The following is a 19,549-nucleotide window of genomic DNA, read 5'->3' as shown; positions in this document are numbered from 1 at the left end:
ATTAAATCATCAAAGGTCAATAATCAAGTGATCTCACTGATCTACATCTCCTCTGTGATGGAGGTTGAATTATAGTGACTGACCACTTTTGTGCCATCTGCCATCTGACGGGCATTTGTTTTGGATGTCTCCTGGACACCTCTCGCCAGGAGGAGGCCTCGGGGAAGACCCAACACACGCTGGGGAGACTATGTCTCTCGGCCGGCCTGGGAACACTTAGAAATTCCACCGGAACAGCTGGAAGAGGTGTCTCGGGAGAGGGAAGTCTGGAAATCCCTGTTTTGCCTCGGCGACCCGGCCCCAGATAAACAGTGGAAGGTGGATGGATGGAACGGCAAAAATATGAGAGTACTGTAGTATTAATCTTGTAATGCAAAAAAAAGAATACAAGTAACACTAAAATATATTATAACATAATATCAAAAGAGCATGCACATAAAACCGGGATGGATTCATCCTATTGATTGAGCATTTTTCTTGGACACTAGCGTCTCTTAGCATTGAGCCGTTGATACTCAAATTGTTGAAGAACTTTAACAAAGACTATAACCTGCTGTCAAAAATCAAATCTATGAAAGTAATTTGTGCAAAACGTTGTTGACTTCCAGCTTTATCTGCCTCAATATCACTGAGGTTTCACAATAGAGTTAAACACAACAGCAAGCTGAAGATGGAAAAAGTAGTGGAGGAAAGTTTGTAAGTGGGACTGTTGGGAACAAACTGGCTGTGAGAGGAGTTTCTGCTGAGTGTTAGACAGTTAAATATACTGCTTAGTGGCAAGTGCAGATGACTTGTCTTTATGGAAACAAAATGAGCAATGCATGACCTGCTTTTTTATCAGCACAACATGTGGTTGAGGCAGCACTTTTTCTACAACAGAAATGACACACATGACTGTGTTCAAGCTTCAGGCGGGTCAGCCATCATTCCAGGGAAACTGCTGACATTTTTTTTTTCATTTTTCAGAGCTCACTGTCACGGCTCTTTAGACTTGCCAATGGCTATACGACCACAAATAACACAAGCCTTTTTGTGACGTACATGGTGATGATGTTGCTGTTGATCTATTTATGCAATAACATTATGTCTTGTGTGCAGCTGGTGTAAAGAACCTAGAAGATGTGCTGCCCTGTGATGGGGCTGCTCTTCTTAAGGCTGTGGGACCAGTGCCATACCGCCATCAGGTTGCTGTTGCCCAGTATCTATTCTGATTATAAGAAGAGGTGCATATTGTCATTTCTGGACTGGTAAAATGCTTCTGCTAGGTTCATTTGGATAACAGTTACAATAAGAATATATTGCAGCTGTTTAAGATTAAAGCTGCTGCCATACTCAGGAAAATTCTTTGCTTTGCTTGATTGATTGTGATGATGGTTTCCACTCATTATTTTCTCTCAAAGTGCATAACTGTAGTGCTGAGGTAATGTAATTGTACTTTCTTGTCAAACCAATGACTGTATGCCTTTATTTTTTTCTTTAATATATATATAAATATATATATAAATCCAAGGGCAATAATGTTGTTTTTTCAGTTATCACATATCACATTAATCCACAAATATCCCTGCTACATTTAACTGCAATGTCTAATAGTTTAAACTAGCTTCAACAAACTCCCTTTGAGGTTGCTTTCAATCTTGAAATATGAAGTTGGAGCATTTGGTGATGGAAACCACCAGAAGTGCTAAAAATACTTCTGCCAGTCTGGTAGCCACGAGGCTCCATCACACACTCATTACCACACGACCTGAGGTTGGGAGGAGAGGAGAGAGGAGGGGATGTGGTCAAGAGAGAGAGGCATATAGAGCTCATATGTGTGTGTGTGTGTCTGTCTGTACAGAGTCAAAGATGGTTGTGGTCACATATATTAGTATTATATGATATTTCCTATGGTCTACTGGCATTTCAAAATGACGGCACATTGTGAACCCTGCAGGGCTATTATTAAAATTTTGCATAACATCATTTCCGAAGAATTTGCAGTTTGTTTGTCTGGACAATTTCTTTTTATATGATCTCCTCCACATCTCTCCTTTTTTCTCCTCTCCTCTCCTGTAGTCTGAGTGCTCCACACTTCCAGCCACCTTCTCTTTTTCCCCCTCTTTCTGTCTGATTTATTCCCCGGATTCCCTCCATCCGTCCGTCCATCCGTCTGGTGTTCTCTGTTCCAGCTGCCGGGTCCCTCCAGGACTATCAATCCGTCTCCTCAACCCATACGTGGCCCTCATTCAGCACACACAGACACACACACACACAAACACACCCACATACACGCACACACACAGACACATGCAGTGTGTATGCGTGTCCAAACACACAAAAACTCACATAAGTAACTTGAATAGATTTATATTTATGTCCTGGAGACTTATCTTAATGCTAACCCCAAGTTAAGGTCAAGGTCAGCCCGCACTCGCGCACACACACACACACACACACACACACACACACACACACACACAGGGGCAACCCGATCCTTCAGCCAGCCAACCTTAATGAATCACACAGATTGAACTTCCAGGTTTGGGTCAGAATCTGAAATCAAGACTAACAGGATGATCTGTGGCTTCGTGGATGGAGGCCGTGTTCTGGCAGCAACAGCAGCAAGCTCGGCTCACAACCACTTATTTCACTGTCTTCTCTCGCAGTGTTAGCGATAGACTGCCGATATGAAGATCATAACATTTGGGTTGGAATAAAAAAGGTAGAGACTCTAGTTTGACTCCTGTTAGGTGACATTACATTTGGAATTAATTCAATTAGAACCATGCACCAGGGTTTTGAAATCTCAAATTCACTCTCTAGTATTAATGGCAACAGGATGAATAGAATATAAAATATCACAGCATGACTATAAAGAGGAATATAATGTAAGCGTAAAATAAGAGGTTAGACACCATTATTCAGGTCTGGGGAGATGTGGTCAGATTTAACATAATATATGCACTTTGATTTAACTCTTGGTATATGCCAGGGTCCAAATGTAGAGCCCCGAAAATTACTGCCCCTCAACCACAAAATGTCAGAAGGACCAAACCATAATTTGCAGTCAGTGATACAGGTAATTTAAATTTTCCATGCTGATTAAAAAACCTCCCATTTTCATGTTTGTTATTGTGGTGGTTTAGTGGTAGAAATGTATACTAGTGGTCAAGGTCTGATTCCTGCCAGACACAGCAGGCTTGTCAACCTTCATCATACCAAGACAGATTGATTTGGTGTGTTAGATGGAGGGTGATGTGTGACTAAAAATGAACGAGAGGGAGCTGGGACCCAGGACATAGTTGACATGCTACTGTACTTTCACACGAAAATCCGTTTCTTAGTTGAACAAAGATCAAGGTGTCTCCATCTTCACTGTTTCTCAGTGGTGGGCGCAGTTTTTAATGGATTTACACTTATTTGTCGGTTGATTCAAGGGAAAAGATCTGGCCCAGCTCTCCAGCTTTAACATGCTCAGTCATGGCCCCTAAAAGTGTGAATTATTATTTGGACATTTATCGGTAATCAGCCAATGAACTAATATTTCTGACTGCACATTATCATGTCGTTTGGGTCCACAAATAAATCGGAGTGAAGAACAATGCAATGGAAACACATGACATCAGCATACAGACAGACAGGCAGCGAGAGAGAGAGAGTGAAAGAGGGCAAGAGAGAGAGCGAGACCAGTGTGGAAAGACACTGAGAGATGAAGTGTTAGGCAAGCAGTGAGGGAACCATAATAATAAATAATCCAAATTAAGTGAAAGAGAGTACGAATAATTGGAACAAGTGAAAAGAAGCAGTGAAAAATAATGAGAAAGAGATAAAAAGATAAATTCAAAATGGAGAAAGTGCATGAATGTGTTTCTTGGGTGGCCAACTGACTGATGATGTGTGCAGCGTGAGAGGGATGAGGAGTGAAACAGAGAAGAGGGGTCCCATGCACGACCGGGCGTTGATACATGAAGACGCGGTGAGGGGAGAGAGGAGGATGGCTAAAGGCGACGTGTTAACACTGCAGGTGTGATGCAGATCCTGCTATTGAAAGAAAAAGTCAGAGATATAGTGGAAGGGAGAGAGAAGAAGCAAAGTGCAGGAGGAAAGAAGACATGAGCTGCTGACTGAATAAGAACTTGAGTGAGCAGCTGTTTAAACATACTGGTGTGCTTTGTTCTCATCATTAGGAAATGTGCTGTATATCACAGTATAGTGTGTCTATCTGGAAAACACGTCCAAGGGGATGACCAGTGTGCATCTCCCTTTCATCACAGTGCCAAAAATCTCTCTCTCTCTCTCTTTCTCTCTCTCTCTATGGTTGGTAACATATCATTTGTGTTTTAAATACTTTTTATTTACTTGTTATATTCATGTTGCCATTTTCAGGACGTACAAGTGGTTTCTTGCGTGGAAAACTAAAGTAATCTGTATTTTGCGTGCCTCACCTTGTATACAATGAAGACTGGGTTAAAGGACTTGTAAATGGTATACCGGTAGTAGTGGTAATAACATGTAATTTACGTGTACATTTATTTCTTACTATTTTTGACTCCCATGATACTGTGTGGAAAAGTGATCATTAACCCAAAGAAGGAGGCAGTGAGCAAATCCATAAAAGAGGTTTTTATTTCACCTATATATTTTCCATTGTCTTTAACATTGTGGGAAGCCCAAGGTCAGCCCTTCTGGTGTCACATACTGTATATCTTCACTGCTTTGGCCTTGGTTGGCGGTAAATGCTCTCTGAGGGATTTCTAGTTTGCAAAATCTGTGTCTGCTGAATTGGTTTACTGGATGTGTATACTACTGGTTACTTTCATGCTGCAGAAACAGAGTCATTGTGTATTCTGGTAAGCGCTGTCTCAGCTCTGCCTGTTCTCTGACTCCCTGTCTCCTCTTGTCTCTGTCTACTGTGTCCCCCCCCCCCCCTCCCGAGACCCACCTGATGCCTTTGACAGAAGGTGAGCAGAAGAGAAGAGACACGTTGTACTTTCAAGAATGTTGTCCTAACCTTGCCATGCCCACACACACACACACACACCTACACACCCACACACACACACACACACACACAACATATCACCTCACGACATTAAACTACAATAGACATCAGAAAATACAGAAACACATTTTGGTCTCTGCATAAATATATACCGTAAACTGCATGATATATTTTTATTCCAGTCTAATACTGATGAATCCCCTGATTTTACCTGACTGATTAGAATCCACCTGAATATCAACAGAAAATAATAATACTAATGGAAGTCGGGAAACATAAAAGACAGGTCAAAGGTCAGCCTCTGCAATATTTCAAAGGATGGACTAAAAATACATTAAAAGATGATTTAGCATTGCTCTCAAATTGCCGTGCTCAAGACGGACGTGTCAAAATGAATGTAAATTGAGAGATATTGTCTTTTTTGCCACATGAACCGTCCTTGGCAACTTGACTTGTGGCATACATTACCCACAATGCAACTCACCTTCTGACAGTACACTCAGAGATTTGTGCAGTTTGCTCGGCTAACACGAAGGAGCTGAAGAGCTCTGGTCAGCTGTTATTTCTGTAGCTCCGCACCACCTGAGAGTTTTCATTCTCAGATCGTCACACAACTCTGAAACAGCGGCTGTCACACAAGTTTCTCCCGTGAGCAACTGTGCATCTGCGAAACCTGAGAACAGGTGTAAAATAAATGGCAGCCCCTTTCACGTTCAGCCAACAAACAGCAGCCATCTCCGCTCACCGTAACTTCAACCAGTATCTCTTTCTGACAGAACAAGAATAACCTGAGTGAACGTTGGGCTCTTGTGCTTCAAGCATTCCTACGGTGGTTGTTTTGACAGTGAAAAGTGGGGCTGCTGTTGGATACATATTCTGTACCTACAACAGGTAATCCATTGCAAGCAGACTACACACATTAGATGACTGACTGACAGCCCAGTGGGATGTAAGCGTGTTTAAATATTACAAAGCAACACATTTGTCTACACTGTAAAATTAGGCCAAAGTGAGGTAAGATCAAAAGCTGGCACGGTTTGCTCGTGTTGAGACGGACTGCGGCGTTGTTACGGGCCGCCTATCTCCAACAGTCAACAGTGTTTGTAGCAGACTGCCAATTCTAGGTTGAGCATTTCAGATCTTATTAACAGACATCCTCCTCGAGCCTCTAAGGGAAACAAAACTCTACCGTGATGAGGTGACACTTCCAGTCCCTCTGTGCGAAGCCAAAGAAAACACAGAGGAATGACAGAGGATGGAGAGGAAGTGGAGGAGATATATACAGTAGAGCGACAGGTACGTAGGAAGGAGAAGAGGAATGGAGGTGGATATTAATGGATCTGCCTCTGAGCTCTGTTGATGCTGAAATGCTGGAAGTTAAACACAAGAACTGTATGTAATTAATTTTAGTATTAATGATAATTATTTATATGTAATGTTGTACTTTATAGAGTACGTTCTCCAACAATAAGAGATACTTAATATGTTAAATTAAACAAGAGGACTTTGAGAGTGCATACGTCCAACAATGCATCAATCCTGCTGTGGTCGCGAGGCGTGTTCCTCTGCCTCTGATTGACCTTTACACCGATGGCCAATCAGCTCTGTCACTATGCTGCTGATGTTTGGCTCAAGTTACAACGACAATTCCCTTCCACTGTTTCCTGCCTGTCATTCGGGCATAGAATTATTTCTTGCACAAAAATATCTTGAAAGGGTTTCAGGACTTTTGCCAGCTACTTCATTCCGTAGGAAGACTCGAGCGAGTACTTTTACCTTCAAATGCCTTCACCATTTTCTGAGTTTTTGCCAGAAAGTTTGTAAAACTCCGGAAATACTGCAGCCCAGGCACATGCTATGAATAAGTAATGTCAAGGGTTTAAATCTGAGTAAGGATGGCTTTTCTGTTTTTCATCCCCTGTCCTCCACATCGTTTCTTTTATTTTCCACTGTATTCTTTATTAAAAGGCAAATACGCCATAAAATATAATTGTTATAATGGATGTTTTAACGTTGGCTAAAACCTGGCCCACCAGGCTCTCTATCCAGACTCTGTGGTTTACTGATTCTAAGCAACTCTTGGCATGAGTGTAACTCTGCGATTAGTGCCCTTTTAAACACTTATAATTCACGGGCTATGAAAATATTATCAGAGAGGGCCAGCTCGCTGCCTGAGGGGGTCAGGAGGTTGTTTTAATGGTACCATGGGCTCAGCGTGTTGAACTGTTCAAGCTTGCAGCATTAGAGTTGTCTTAAATCACTTCCAGCGGGTTGAGAATGTGAAGAAAAACTATACAAGATATAGCTTAATGATATGTCTATAGAGAGTAATGCAAATGTGAAAATCGGGAATAATTCTATGGCTATTAAAACACTGACATGCCTGGAACATGTGGAAAATATTTCAAAGTTTGGATTATAATGACAAATGGTTTGTTTTTTCAATCTTGTATATGCAAGAAAGACCCGAGTTCTCCTGTGTTCACGTTTGCCTCCACACGACTCTCCTCAGAGCGACATTTCCTGTTAAGTAGTGGTTGGAGATGCATATGAAAGATTTGTCATTAACTAGTGGATCATTTCAGCTGACAATTTATGTAATGAAGTTTAAATAACAATAAATACTTTCTTCTGCTACACAGGTGCTTTCCATTTCCAAGGCACCAACAGTTGTGTGAGGAAAGCAACGATGGAAATGATTTCTTATTACTTCCTGTTAATTAATATTAGAACATATGAGTAGGCATAGAAATACTTACGCTTTGAGAGGCCGGAGAGCTCAGCCAGTGGAATTAGTCTCTTATTGTAGAGAGTCAAGTTACTCTCTTATCATGAGAAATAGTAAAGATTTTCAAGTGTAATTTATCCTGATACATTATTGATTTCATGCATATATAAACACTGGTTTATTATTTATTCATTTTACTATTCGTTATTGTAATTTTTCATTAACAAACTACAGTGGATTGAAGTGACTTGAGTCATATTTATAGTATTATTTAAAGGGAAAGTTCGCCCCCTGCTGCACAAAGAAATAATGTGTGCCGGTTACAGTTTTTCTCAGTCGCTTTGGTGCTTTTCTCACATCACCATTAACATTTGCACAGCAGTTCGTGCATTCCTCAAAACAATTAGTTCTTAAAATTGGTAGTCTAATCCTCAAAAGGGAGTCTTCAAGTCAATGAAGCTGCCAGTGGCATCAAATGAGAAGTATTTACAGTTTACACCATCGTTTATGAACAAGATGTTTTCATTACGACAGTTTATTATCTTAGTGTTTTCCAATACAAAAAAAGGTCAGATCTCGGTGACACATACTACTTGTGCAGCCATTTATGTTCACCGCAATTTTACAGCATTGTGCAAAATAAAAATACACTACAGCCACTGATTTAGAACAAACATAAGAAATGCCCTTTTGGTAGAGCTGTGCACAAACTGGACGTCAGTAAATTCTTCTGGCACATCCAGACGTTACTGTCTGTCTGGCCACATGTTTTCATCCTTTTGTATGTAATGACTCAAGCAATGAAATTAAGACTGTTAGTTTTATTGGGAATTCAGCAGCCATAAGTCCAGATAATTTTGCATGACATGACATAAGCAAATGATAATGTATAAAACAGCAGAGAATTGTATGAAATCAACTGATATATGTCCAAAAGCATTTGCAATTTGCTAAGCGAAAGGAGAAATTGCTACTACGATGTGCACACATGACTAAATGTTGTATTGGTTGAACTAATAGTTAGGATAATTTCAATTCTGATCTGAGACAAGTACCAAAGCGACTGGGAAAAACTGCAGCTTTCCTGTGAAACCTTTTCACTTAAATAAAATAAAAATATGGACAGGAAATGTATCCTCAAAGGGGAGTAATATTTATTTTTATATGCCAGCCAGCTGTGGAAATGATCTGCACACGTGCCTCACTGCCTCCGGATATTTTACTCAGCCCGACCTTTACAACATTCACAAACTGTCCAACACTTCTAAAAAAACAGTCCAATTGACTGTTTTTTTTCAATAACAATAAAAATCATGTCTGCGCTTCTTCTCACTGACCAATCACGTTGCGGTGCAGCGTGGTATTTTGTACAGTAGATGACGCTATAGTTCTAACTTCTAGTCTGGTCTGGTTTATGAAAATAAGAATAAAAGCCGCTTTTTAAACATTTTATCTTGTTCTTTTTTATCTGTAAAAGGCAGATGATAGATAGATAGATAGATAGATAGATAGATAGATAGATAGATAGATAGATAGATAGATAGATAGATAGACGAGTCACTTTTCGTTTGAATATGTACACTTCAATTGTGTGGAAATCATACTGTTGCACTGCAGGGATTTCCCATCTTGCGCTACTGTTCTCACTCTCTCGCGCGTGCTGTGACTTCAGAGTGCCTTTCATCATATAGCAACGGAATAGCGTGTCTCCATTGGTAGAGACCTGCGAGGCACGTTCGCTCCACGACCTCTTACATAACATTGCTGCATGCATCCCCCCACATACAGATAATATATACATTGTGTCTAAACGCATTGAATTCATAGGAGCTCCAGCCTGCAGTCGGCACAACGGAGCCCTGGTAATAAAACATGATGTACGTTCATCCTCCCTAAAGATGCTGCAGTCTCTCCTCCTCCCATCTCAGCTGTTCATCCTCCCTAAAGATGCTGCAGTCTCTCCTCCTCCCATCTCAGCTGTTCATCCTCCCTAAAGATGCTGCAGTCTCTCCTCTTCCCTTCTCAGCTGTTCATCAGCTCCTCCTCTTCTTCGTCTTATCTTTCCTCTCTGCTGTGAGGAAGAAATGTGAAGAATGACACGTTAAACACGTTTCATGCCCCTCGTCACGATGACATTCGTTGGGAGTCCGTGACTAGTCCCTCGTTCTGAATGGATCCCTGCAGGCTGTGGACGATGCCATGACGTCACGTTTCCATGGGGACCGGCGAGGCACGTGTCTCGTATAAAAGCGGAAGGCGGGCCCGCAACGCGCACTCGGACAGAAGGAGCTTCGACTGAGAGGTAGGCCCCAGTAATGACTATTTAATGCTTTACATTCGCTCTATTTAAGCTGCCGCGGCGTCCTGGTGTATTTCATTCCCGTCTTTACGCACGATGGACATTATATCTGCTTCACGGACGACCTTGGAGCATATTTTTGTGACTTGCTGAAGCCTGGATCCCTTTGAGGTGGATTTCCTGGTGTCGGCGCTGGCTTAACTTAACTTCAATCGCTCGCGTGACGTCACGTTCTCCATTACAGGGGGACGTATGCGAGAGGTTATGAGTTAAAATGGGATTTATGTGCGTGTGTATATACAGACGTTATGGATGAAGGATGCCGCGGGGATGGGCGGGGGTGGCTGCGGCCTTGCGAGCAGGAGAGGCTGCGCGTCGTGCGTAATGCATCCTGCTCGAGTCGTTTCATCGCAGCGTGAGAATGTTCACACCGAAGTCTGCTAAAGCGAGGAAAAAGGACGGACCGGCGCCGTTTACCGGACGGGACGATCACCCGGTGACGTGTGTGAAGTGTGGCCCAGCCGGCAGGCTGCGTGACGGGGGGGGGGGGGGGGGGCATCTTGACATTGGTCGACCCGACCGCATCACTGCGGAAGCGGGTTAGCCTTCCTTATGTAACGGTGCGGAGCTGCGTTACCGCCGTTAGTGCACGGAGATCCTCGCGTGTGTTGGCGTTAAAGGCGATCACTGGGGGGGGCTACGTGCCTGACCAGGTCCTCGTGATGAAGCCTTGTGGCTGCGCAGTGTGATGTAATGTTACCGGTGGGGCGGTCATCTTGGTCTCCATGACCAGTCATGAAACGCGTAATCCTGTTTTTCAAGCGTTTTGAATGCTGATCTCTGGTTCGCTTTCATAATCTCCACTGCTACCATAGAAATGGAGTTACGGTGCAGGACGCAGCCGTCTCCCTGCGTCGCCGTCTCCCTGCAGGCAGGCAGGCAGGCCGTGTTTCTCAGTTGAAGGTCATCATGCTAGCTCAGGGAGGTCACTGCTGGCCCAGAGATGCTTTTAAAGATGCTTGAACTTCATGTTCATCTTGTATTCAAAGGTGCGGCAGTCACAATGTTGGAACAACGTTTTATTTGCGTTAGCAGGTAATAGTTTTGCAGTATTTTTAGTTCAGGCGATATCTGATTTCTATAAACCAGATATTTGTGATAGAATTAATAAAATATTGTACTAAAGTGATCCAAACATTTACAGTGGTTAAATGCCACAATCGTACGTAATGAAAGGCGAGCATTGACCATATTAATTTTTACGCAGCCCCAAATTAATTTGCCTGTTTGATGTCTCTGATTTCATCTCATTTACAAGTAGCAGTTTATTTGTATACATCATGCACGTACTCAATCACTGCTACTAAAAGCCAGTCATTGGATTAATTCGCACGTAGCCTTGAGCCATTTGCACTTCTATTAAAAGCTTTTGTCCGAATGGCAGGCCAGGAGCTAAGTATGCTGTGTTACTGACTTGGTAAACAGCCATCTTGTTCAGGATGTACCCGCGAGGGGGACAATGGCGTGACTCAGCAGTCTGCACCCGGCGGTCGTCTATTCAAATGAATGCACCGTCTGGGAGGACACAGCTGCAATATCCAGGTCCCTGCTTAAAAAGAAGAGGTCGTTTTGCTTTTCTCCTTTTTTATGTATATTTGCAGTCGTTCAAAGGTGCAGACGCACCTTTGTATGTAACTGAAGTACGTAACTGACCAGAGGAGTGGGTGAGAATGTCTTTTGTGCGTGACGTGAGTGCACACGGAGCTGTGGGCGGCGTCTGCGTGAGTCGTCGGGTGTCTTTCCTATTGAGTGTTCTGCAGTTCGATACAGCACACCGTTTATTTATTCATGATGGGTGGTGAGTGTGTGCACGGGGGTTCTAAACGCCTAATCGAAGCAGTCAACCTCTATTCTGTCGTTAGGAGATGTTGCTGCGGAGTTACACACACTTTGTGGTTTTTGCGTGCGTGTACTTGTGTCTGGCGGATGATGCAATGGCGTTGGGCAGTTAGCTGACTAGTTTCCTGCGACAAAATGACATTGGTTCCATGCATGCAGCTAAATAAAAGCTGAACTAAAACGTTGCTGGCCACACAATGTTTGATTGCATTTTACTGGTGTGTGTGTGTGTGTGTGATTAGGCCGCCTGCCAGCTGCACTGGAAGAATAGTAAGGCGAGCAGGGGTGTGGCGAATGAGCAGAAGGGTTTAGTCTGGAAAGAGGAAGGCAGGCGGTGCAGGCACAAATGTTGCTAAGTTCAGCAGACCCACCGAAATGGAACCAGTTAAGGAACACGGTCATCGAACGTAAAGGACCGTATGAAGTGTTAACGTGTCCCTGGAGCCTCCGAGCACAAGTCTTTCACATGCACGTACCTAAACAGTGACTCTGAATCTGGGCGTGTCTTGTCTGTATGAGAGCTTCAAGCTCTGTTCCTCATTATCGCTGTGAAAATGCTCTGAGCATCACAAAGAGGAATCTGTTTGTGAAGTGTTTGATGTCAGCTGTAATTTATCAGATTAGCAACTGTCTCTCTTCCGGCTGACTGATTATGCATTCCTGTCGTCGTCCCCCCCCCCCCCCCATCACTCTCACCGAAGGCAAGGGAAATGGGTCAGAGGGGCGGGTTTGGCTGTGCTAAACGGGAGTTTGGACAAAGAGTTGCAAGGAGGGGGTTGAATTTTAATCAATAGTTGAGGTGGAGGAAAAGCAAGTAAATAACATTTGTATGATGCTTATATCCGTGCACAGAGTATAGATTCAAAGACCACCGCTCCGTGTGCTGTTAGCTCCCATGAAGGAATCTTACTACAGTCGTCTGGCTACCTCTTAGCCGCCTCATTCCAGTGAGCATCAGCTACACTTGAAGCTGCTTCTTCATTCTGAACAATGAACAGTTTTGCTTTGGGCATTCCAGGACAACCGCTGTTGGGCGAGAATGTTCTTTGACAACAGAAGGGAGTAGAGATCAGAGGAAAGGAGAGTTTCGTGTGTGCATGCTGGGTAATGGTGAGAACTAGGTATGAAGGAAAGGCGTGACATGTGAGAGCACCATGGTGATGATCCATGCACCCCCCCTCCTTTCTCTCTACCACTCCTTCACCTTTGGTAAGCTTGCCTTTGAGACTAACAGCAGGAAACAAGATGACTGCTCTACCTTCAAAGACTGACCACAAATTGTAAAGTGTGTACACTACAAACAATGAAATTTGCCTGCCGGTTGAGAGGGGGGGGGGGGGGGGGGGGGGTCATGGATGGATGCAACCTTCATGCCTTTCTGAAGACGAGGCAAGTGACTGCAGCTGGGGGGAGAAAGGAACAGCATTTCATTCCTACTGCATCGGATAGGGTCACTGCCACAACAGAACGGGGCATCGATGAGTCCACGATGACCAGTGAGAGAATCTGGGTCGGCCTGTCCAAGTTGATCAACTTATGTTCACGTTGGAGTGTGTGGCGGATTCCATTTATCATCTGGTTGCTCCTTTTAGTCGGTTTAATTTGTTCCCACAATAATTCTTTGGGTCAACTTCCTGTTATAGATGCTCCTTATTGATACACAAGCGCGCGCACACACGCACACGCACACACACACCCACACCCCAGATCAGGGGATTACAGTAGATTTAGAGACAACCAATGAGTTTCAAGGACAAGTCTCTTTGCCTTTGCTTGCTTTACCTGGCGCACACACACACTAGCTACAGGTCTGACTAGCGCCCCAGGCGGTACTGAGCTCTCATAGGCGTGTTTGTGTGGGGGTGTAACGCAAACCGAAGTTTAAGTTTAATAACTCCTAAGCGTTCGGTTGATCCGGGGTTTCAGATTCAGACGTCTCTCCTGAACCAGTTGATTTGATGCAGCAGAAATTGGCTCGGCTCAACATTTTAGTGACTTGATTCACACACAATAACCGTAACCAGTTGTGTTTCTGCGCCACAAGCTGGTTCCCATGACCGTACAGATGACAACCCCTAACATCAAGGGCGTAGACGGGCAGAGGACAGCAAAGGAGAGGAAGAGGTGGAGCTAGTGACAAGCTGAAAGAGGTCGTTTGCTCGAAAAAACATGGGCAGAAGAGTGGGAGGAGAGCCGGTGGACGAGCATGAGGGAGGAGGGGGAGGGGGGAGGGGGAGGGTTGTGAAGGAGGCCGCATAGCTGAACTGAAGCCAAATGTCTGTGTTCAGCCAGCAGACGAGTCTCTGTCTGTTCCACATGCCATCGATTCCTAAACCTGCTCCTGCATGCCGACTTCTTCCACCGACGATGGAATCTCACCCTTCAGAGCTGCGACCTGCTCGTCTGGCTCCGGCCAGAGCGCACGGTTCCTCCTGTGTGTGTTTTCTTCTTCTTCTCTTCACACACGAGTGCCGATGTGTCGCCCCTCCTGCACGCTGTGCTGTGAGGCGACCTCTGCCAGTCCTTCACATTATTTTAACTTGGGACACACACATTGATGGACTGATTGAAGCGTCCTCCTGCAGACGGGGCAGCAGTTTGTCCACTCGCATGCGTTTACATTGGATTTGATGTCAAGCCAAGCGTAGTGAGTTTTAATGTACTTTAAACCAGCGGTCGGTTGTCTGTATTTCATGCTACTTTAAACTGATGCTTGTTTTCCCTCTGTCAGCAGATCTAACTTCCCCACTGCAGCAGCAACCATGTCAGAGCTCACTGTTGGAATCAATGGGTGAGTTGGACACGCACGTTGGCACTCGTTAGGATGACGAGCAGGTTTTTGCGCTGGGCTAGTAAAGTTTAGGTGAAGATGGACCATTATTTGGCACCTGGAATGGGTAAGTTGTTTCTTCCCGTATACTTGGTCGATCAGGCCATCGCTCATCCTGATCTTGCGTTCAATAGCATCTTATCCTAGTGACAGCAGGGCGTTGGTAATCCTCTCGCAACGGACAATCCGTGGCTTTCCTGCAGTTTGACATGGATTCCATATTTAAAACGTTTTGCAACTGACCAGAAATTATCTCAGCTAGCCGGCATGGCCTCAGTGGCTGCAGCGCGATCCACTCTGACTGTCGGGTTATGTTTCCTCACTAAGTCTGCTGGTCAGAAGGGCCCAAAGGATAACGGTGCGGCCATTCCAACCGCGTCAAGGCTGACGATGAGATAAGATGTAGTGGACCCATTCCAAATCTACGGAGTCCAGTTTATAGTCTAGATTCCAGAATGTTCCACCCTGATCTCCAGGTTCTGTTGAAGGGTGGTAATGAGCAGGTATTCTTTATGGACGCGTTGCAGTTTGAGACTGGGTTGAAGAATATTGTGTGGTTTGACATCCTGAGAAAGTTTACCATGTACCCTAAAAAACACTATGAATCTGTCTCCCCCTCCCTCACAGCTTTGGCCGTATTGGCCGTCTGGTCTTGAGGGCCTGCCTTCAGAAAGGCATCAAAGTCGTGGCCATTAATGACCCCTTCATTTCCTTGGACTACATGGTGAGGAAATGTTTTATTACATTTCACTGGAGCGTTTGCTGTGTGACATTTGCAAAGTAATTGTTTTCTAATATGTATATTATGAGCCTGGATAGCAAAAGAATGTAATAAGTTATGAATTATTTGGTTTAAATTACCTAGAGGATAATGATTGGCGTCGTACGATACCAGTAACTCTAAAAATCTCCCTAAATGGTGAGTCAATTGTGCTCAGTGCATAGCGGATGCAGATAATGTGTTCAAATAAAGTCTTATCATAGCAATGAAGCAAAAACCCACGTTTACTTTATACTTTTACTTTACTTTCCACCCCATCATCTTCCTACCTTTTTTAGGTCTACATGTTCAAGTATGACTCTACCCACAGTCGTCATTCTGGGGATGTCCGTAAGGAAGGTGACAAGCTTGTCATCGATGACAATTCCATCTCCGTCTTCTCGTGGTAAGTCTTACTTGTTCATGGTTGGTTCTGAGCTGATCCTAGCAAAAAAAGAAATTTGACGCTTTAAAGCAGGCAAGCTAATAATTGTAATTGCTATTAACTGTAACTATATCAGATCTGTCACCCAGAAGCATCCATCGTTGGTTTTATTTATTAGGCAGTAATCAGGGAGTGGTCTCTGCACATCCCCTCAAGAACGGCATGACAGGATTCCGTGATGAGGATGTTCTGTTGTCCCAGGCCTCATCTATGTAGCTACCGCTCTACGTGTTATGACAGCTGTTTTAGTCCGTTCAGCATTTTGAGTGTGGGGCTTTATCGGTATGTAAAGCACCAACAACAATGTGCTTGCATTCCTGTTCCTTTTGAGCTGTGCTCATTTGTGACATGCCCCATTTTTTGGGACAATCAAAGAGGCTTTACACAGAAGACGCAAGATGTCGTGTTCTCGTAAGATTGGCCCTCACTTTTCTCTTAATATCCAGGAGTGGACGTAAATCGACGACGCCCCGTGTGTATAACTTGCTTGCAGTGTGTAATTTTGCCTATGCTATGGTAATTCTTATTGGACCGATTGTGTTATTTGCCTAGCATGAAGCCGGCAGAGATCCCCTGGGGCGACGTTAATGCCAAGTATGTCGTGGAATCCACTGGAGTCTTCCTAACCATGGACAAGGCCAGCGTACGTACACGCCCACATTTGGTGCCAGTAAAACGTTCAGGTTACCCAAACCTCTACTGGTGTCCAAACAAACGGGTCTGGTTTGTGATCGGTGTCCTTCTGCTTTTTCTTTTTTTTTTGACCAATCAGGCTCACTTGAAGGCTGGAGCCAAGCGTGTGGTTGTGTCCGCGCCCTCACCCGATGCTCCAATGTTCGTCATGGGCGTTAACGAGGACAAATACTGCCCATCCTCTATGAAGATCGTCAGGTAACACGCCTTTGGTCCGGAGATGAATTGATAAAGCACAATTTGGTCTCACGATTGTGCTTCTGTATTTACATGTACCAATTACAGAGCATGCTTATGCATGTGAAGATGACTAAATCTGTTTTTTTTTTTTTTGTCCTCAGCAATGCCTCCTGCACCACCAACTGCCTGGCGCCTCTGGCCAAAGTCATTCATGAAAACTTTGGCATTGAGGAGGCTCTCATGGTGAGTTGCACTAAATCTAATCATCAGACGCCAGACGGAACACTTGAGCCTTCAGTGTCTGCTCGAGTTAATGCAACGTTTGTTCCTCCTCTCTGTAGACTACGGTCCATGCATTCACAGCCACCCAAAAGACTGTGGATGGCCCCAGTGAAAAGAGCTGGCGTGATGGCCGCGGTGCCTTCCAGAACATCATTCCAGCCTCCACCGGCGCTGCCAAGGCGGTGGGGAAAGTTATTCCGGAGCTTAACGGGTGAGTCATTCATTATTCGCCAGACATCTACTCCAGGGTTTCCCAAATAATACATTTTAAATCTTTAATGGTTAAGCATCTTCCTTGTTGCTTTTGTAGGGAGTGTGAGGCGTAGAAACGTTTGGGGACCCCTGACTGATGCACTTTTTTTTTTTTTTTAATGTGACTAAGAGGTTATAAAATCTTTACAAACCGTTCTTAATTGTGTTTTTTTTTTCCACTCTCTAGTAAGCTGACGGGCATGGCGTTCAGGGTACCCGTTGCTGATGTCTCAGTTGTGGACCTGACATGCCGTTTGGCCAAGCCTGCATCTTATGAGGAGATAAAGACGGTTGTCAAGGAGGCTGCAGAAGGGAAGATGAAGGGATTCTTGGGTTACACCGAGGACCTGGTAATGGTTGAACTGACTTCCCTTACACTGTCCAGCAAATGCACTGCTAGCCATGGTGGATCTAAATATACAAGAACATTTAAATAGTAATGTAAAAAGCTTGGGCCGGAGTATTTGCTGTTCCAGTTGTGAAGGCAATGTGATTAATTTGAGTAACTGCAGTGCTTAAGCAGTGCCTTGTTCCTCTGCACTACATCTGACGGGTGTGGTTTGTGTCCTGCAGGTGGCGTCCAGCGACTTTATCGGCGACACCCACTCCTCCATCTTTGACGCCAAGGCTGGCATCGCCCTCAACGACAAATTTGTCAAGCTCATTTCCTGGTTAGTTTTCAAGTGTCTTGTTAAAAGTGAGGAGGAAAAATAATAATTCTTCATTCTGAATCCCATCTATATATTTCTTTCTCTCTCCAGGTATGACAATGAGTTTGGGTACAGCCACCGTGTCGCTGACCTGTTGTCTTACATGCACACGAAGGAGTAGACGGTTCCTGTCTCAGAGGATGCCGGGGAAGGGACCACCCAACCGTCATCCCACGTGTTCTTTACACAAGCCTCACCCATAGCATCACAGTCCTTAGCTTTACTACTGTATACGCAGGCAGCAGCAACGGTTCCAGTGCTCTGAGTTCATCTGCTTTTCTCCTTTAATGACGAGACGTTCGGTCAGTAACAGTGTTTGTCTGTGTGCCCCCTCTCCACCTTCCACTGCCACTTTAGATGTGTTATTGCTCAGTAATGTTGAAACTACTGTATCCATCTCCTTGTTGCCGTGTTTCAAAGGTTCAGTCGAAAGTGGAAAGAGGAAGCGGAGAGGTAGGGCTGCTGATTAGTAAAGAAATAAATTGAGTCACAAGCTGTCAAGTTGTCCTTTATTGATTATCGCTGTGTTCTGTAGAATAACAAGTAAACGAATCAAAATATGACTATATATATCGGAACATAATTTGCAGAGTAACACTGAATCTTGGTGTTTGTATAAATCTTATATATAACCAGAGACCAGACCAGAGACTAGTGTATGGATGGAAAATGTCCATTGAAATATTTAAGTGGACACGCTAGAATGGGTTTGGTCCTTTAACACCTCCTGCAGGAGGAGGTGACTCAAAAGGGAAAGGTGCACAGTTCTGCTAGAAGGAGAGATGATCTGTTGGCTCCTTTGCTGTTTCTGGCCGGACACCAGCCAACTCTCAAGCAACTGCAGTGAGATTCAGACTCAAGACTACTTCCTAATAGACGTGATTCCCCTCGGCTTCCTCCTGACTTGGATGAATTTCTCTGAAACAGGTACCTACTGATTTGAGCAGCACGGAACGTCAAGGCACAAGTCAGCGAAATGACAGCACAAAATACAGTAGAAGACATCTTTTGGTAAAGCTGAAAAACGCACAGAATAAATAAATGGAATACTCTGACGGAGGGAGGCAGGGAGGTGAAACGTCCCCAACCTCTTTCAGAATCCTGCTGGAGGTCTGAGACTCCTGCTTTTAAGAAGGCTGAGGTGTACAGGTCGAATTAAGAGTCTGGTGATCTCACAAGCTGGAAGGGAGGATCATCCGGTCTGGCCAGAACACGGGTCTAGACGCCGCAAACAGCTGGAAGAACATCAACGCACATCTGTGCCAGACACAAGCAGAGAGGAAGGCGACTGCGACTCGCTGCTCAGTCACCGGCGACAAATTCACGTCACGACATGCTCAGAGACTAACAACATCAACATGATGCAGAGAATAACTCACGCTGTGGGAGATATTTATTCATCTTAAATGATCAGTACGGTGTAATGTTTTAGCTGTCTGGACTCACACGCTACGACCTTCTATACTTCCGGAAGGGTTCATCGTATG

General features: G+C 44.3%; 1 protein-coding gene across 2 annotated transcripts; it reads left to right on the top strand.

Moving 5' to 3' along the window:
- The first annotated feature begins 9,995 nt into the window (after nt 1-9,995).
- On the top strand, nt 9,996-18,559 carry gapdhs (glyceraldehyde-3-phosphate dehydrogenase, spermatogenic). 2 transcript variants are annotated; one of them, XM_068759361.1, is made up of 11 exons: nt 9,996-10,014; nt 14,645-14,701; nt 15,368-15,464; nt 15,800-15,906; nt 16,498-16,588; nt 16,718-16,836; nt 16,980-17,061; nt 17,160-17,311; nt 17,540-17,702; nt 17,926-18,023; nt 18,114-18,559. In XM_068759361.1, the coding sequence occupies exons 2-11, from the start codon at nt 14,673-14,675 to the stop codon at nt 18,181-18,183; spliced, it is 1,008 nt and encodes a 335-aa protein (XP_068615462.1). In that variant the 5' UTR covers nt 9,996-10,014; nt 14,645-14,672; the 3' UTR covers nt 18,184-18,559. The 2 variants fall into 2 exon arrangements, with proteins under 2 accessions (XP_068615462.1, XP_068615456.1); XM_068759355.1 differs by having other exon boundaries at nt 9,998-10,014; nt 14,642-14,701.
- Nucleotides 18,560-19,549: the final 990 nt, after the last annotated feature.

The sequence above is a fragment of the Brachionichthys hirsutus genome, chromosome 3 (genome assembly GCF_040956055.1).
Source record: "Brachionichthys hirsutus isolate HB-005 chromosome 3, CSIRO-AGI_Bhir_v1, whole genome shotgun sequence".
Lineage (NCBI taxonomy): Eukaryota > Metazoa > Chordata > Actinopteri > Lophiiformes > Brachionichthyidae > Brachionichthys > Brachionichthys hirsutus.
The sequence above is the reverse complement of the archived record's forward strand: the minus strand, read 5'-3'. Positions and strand labels throughout refer to the sequence as shown.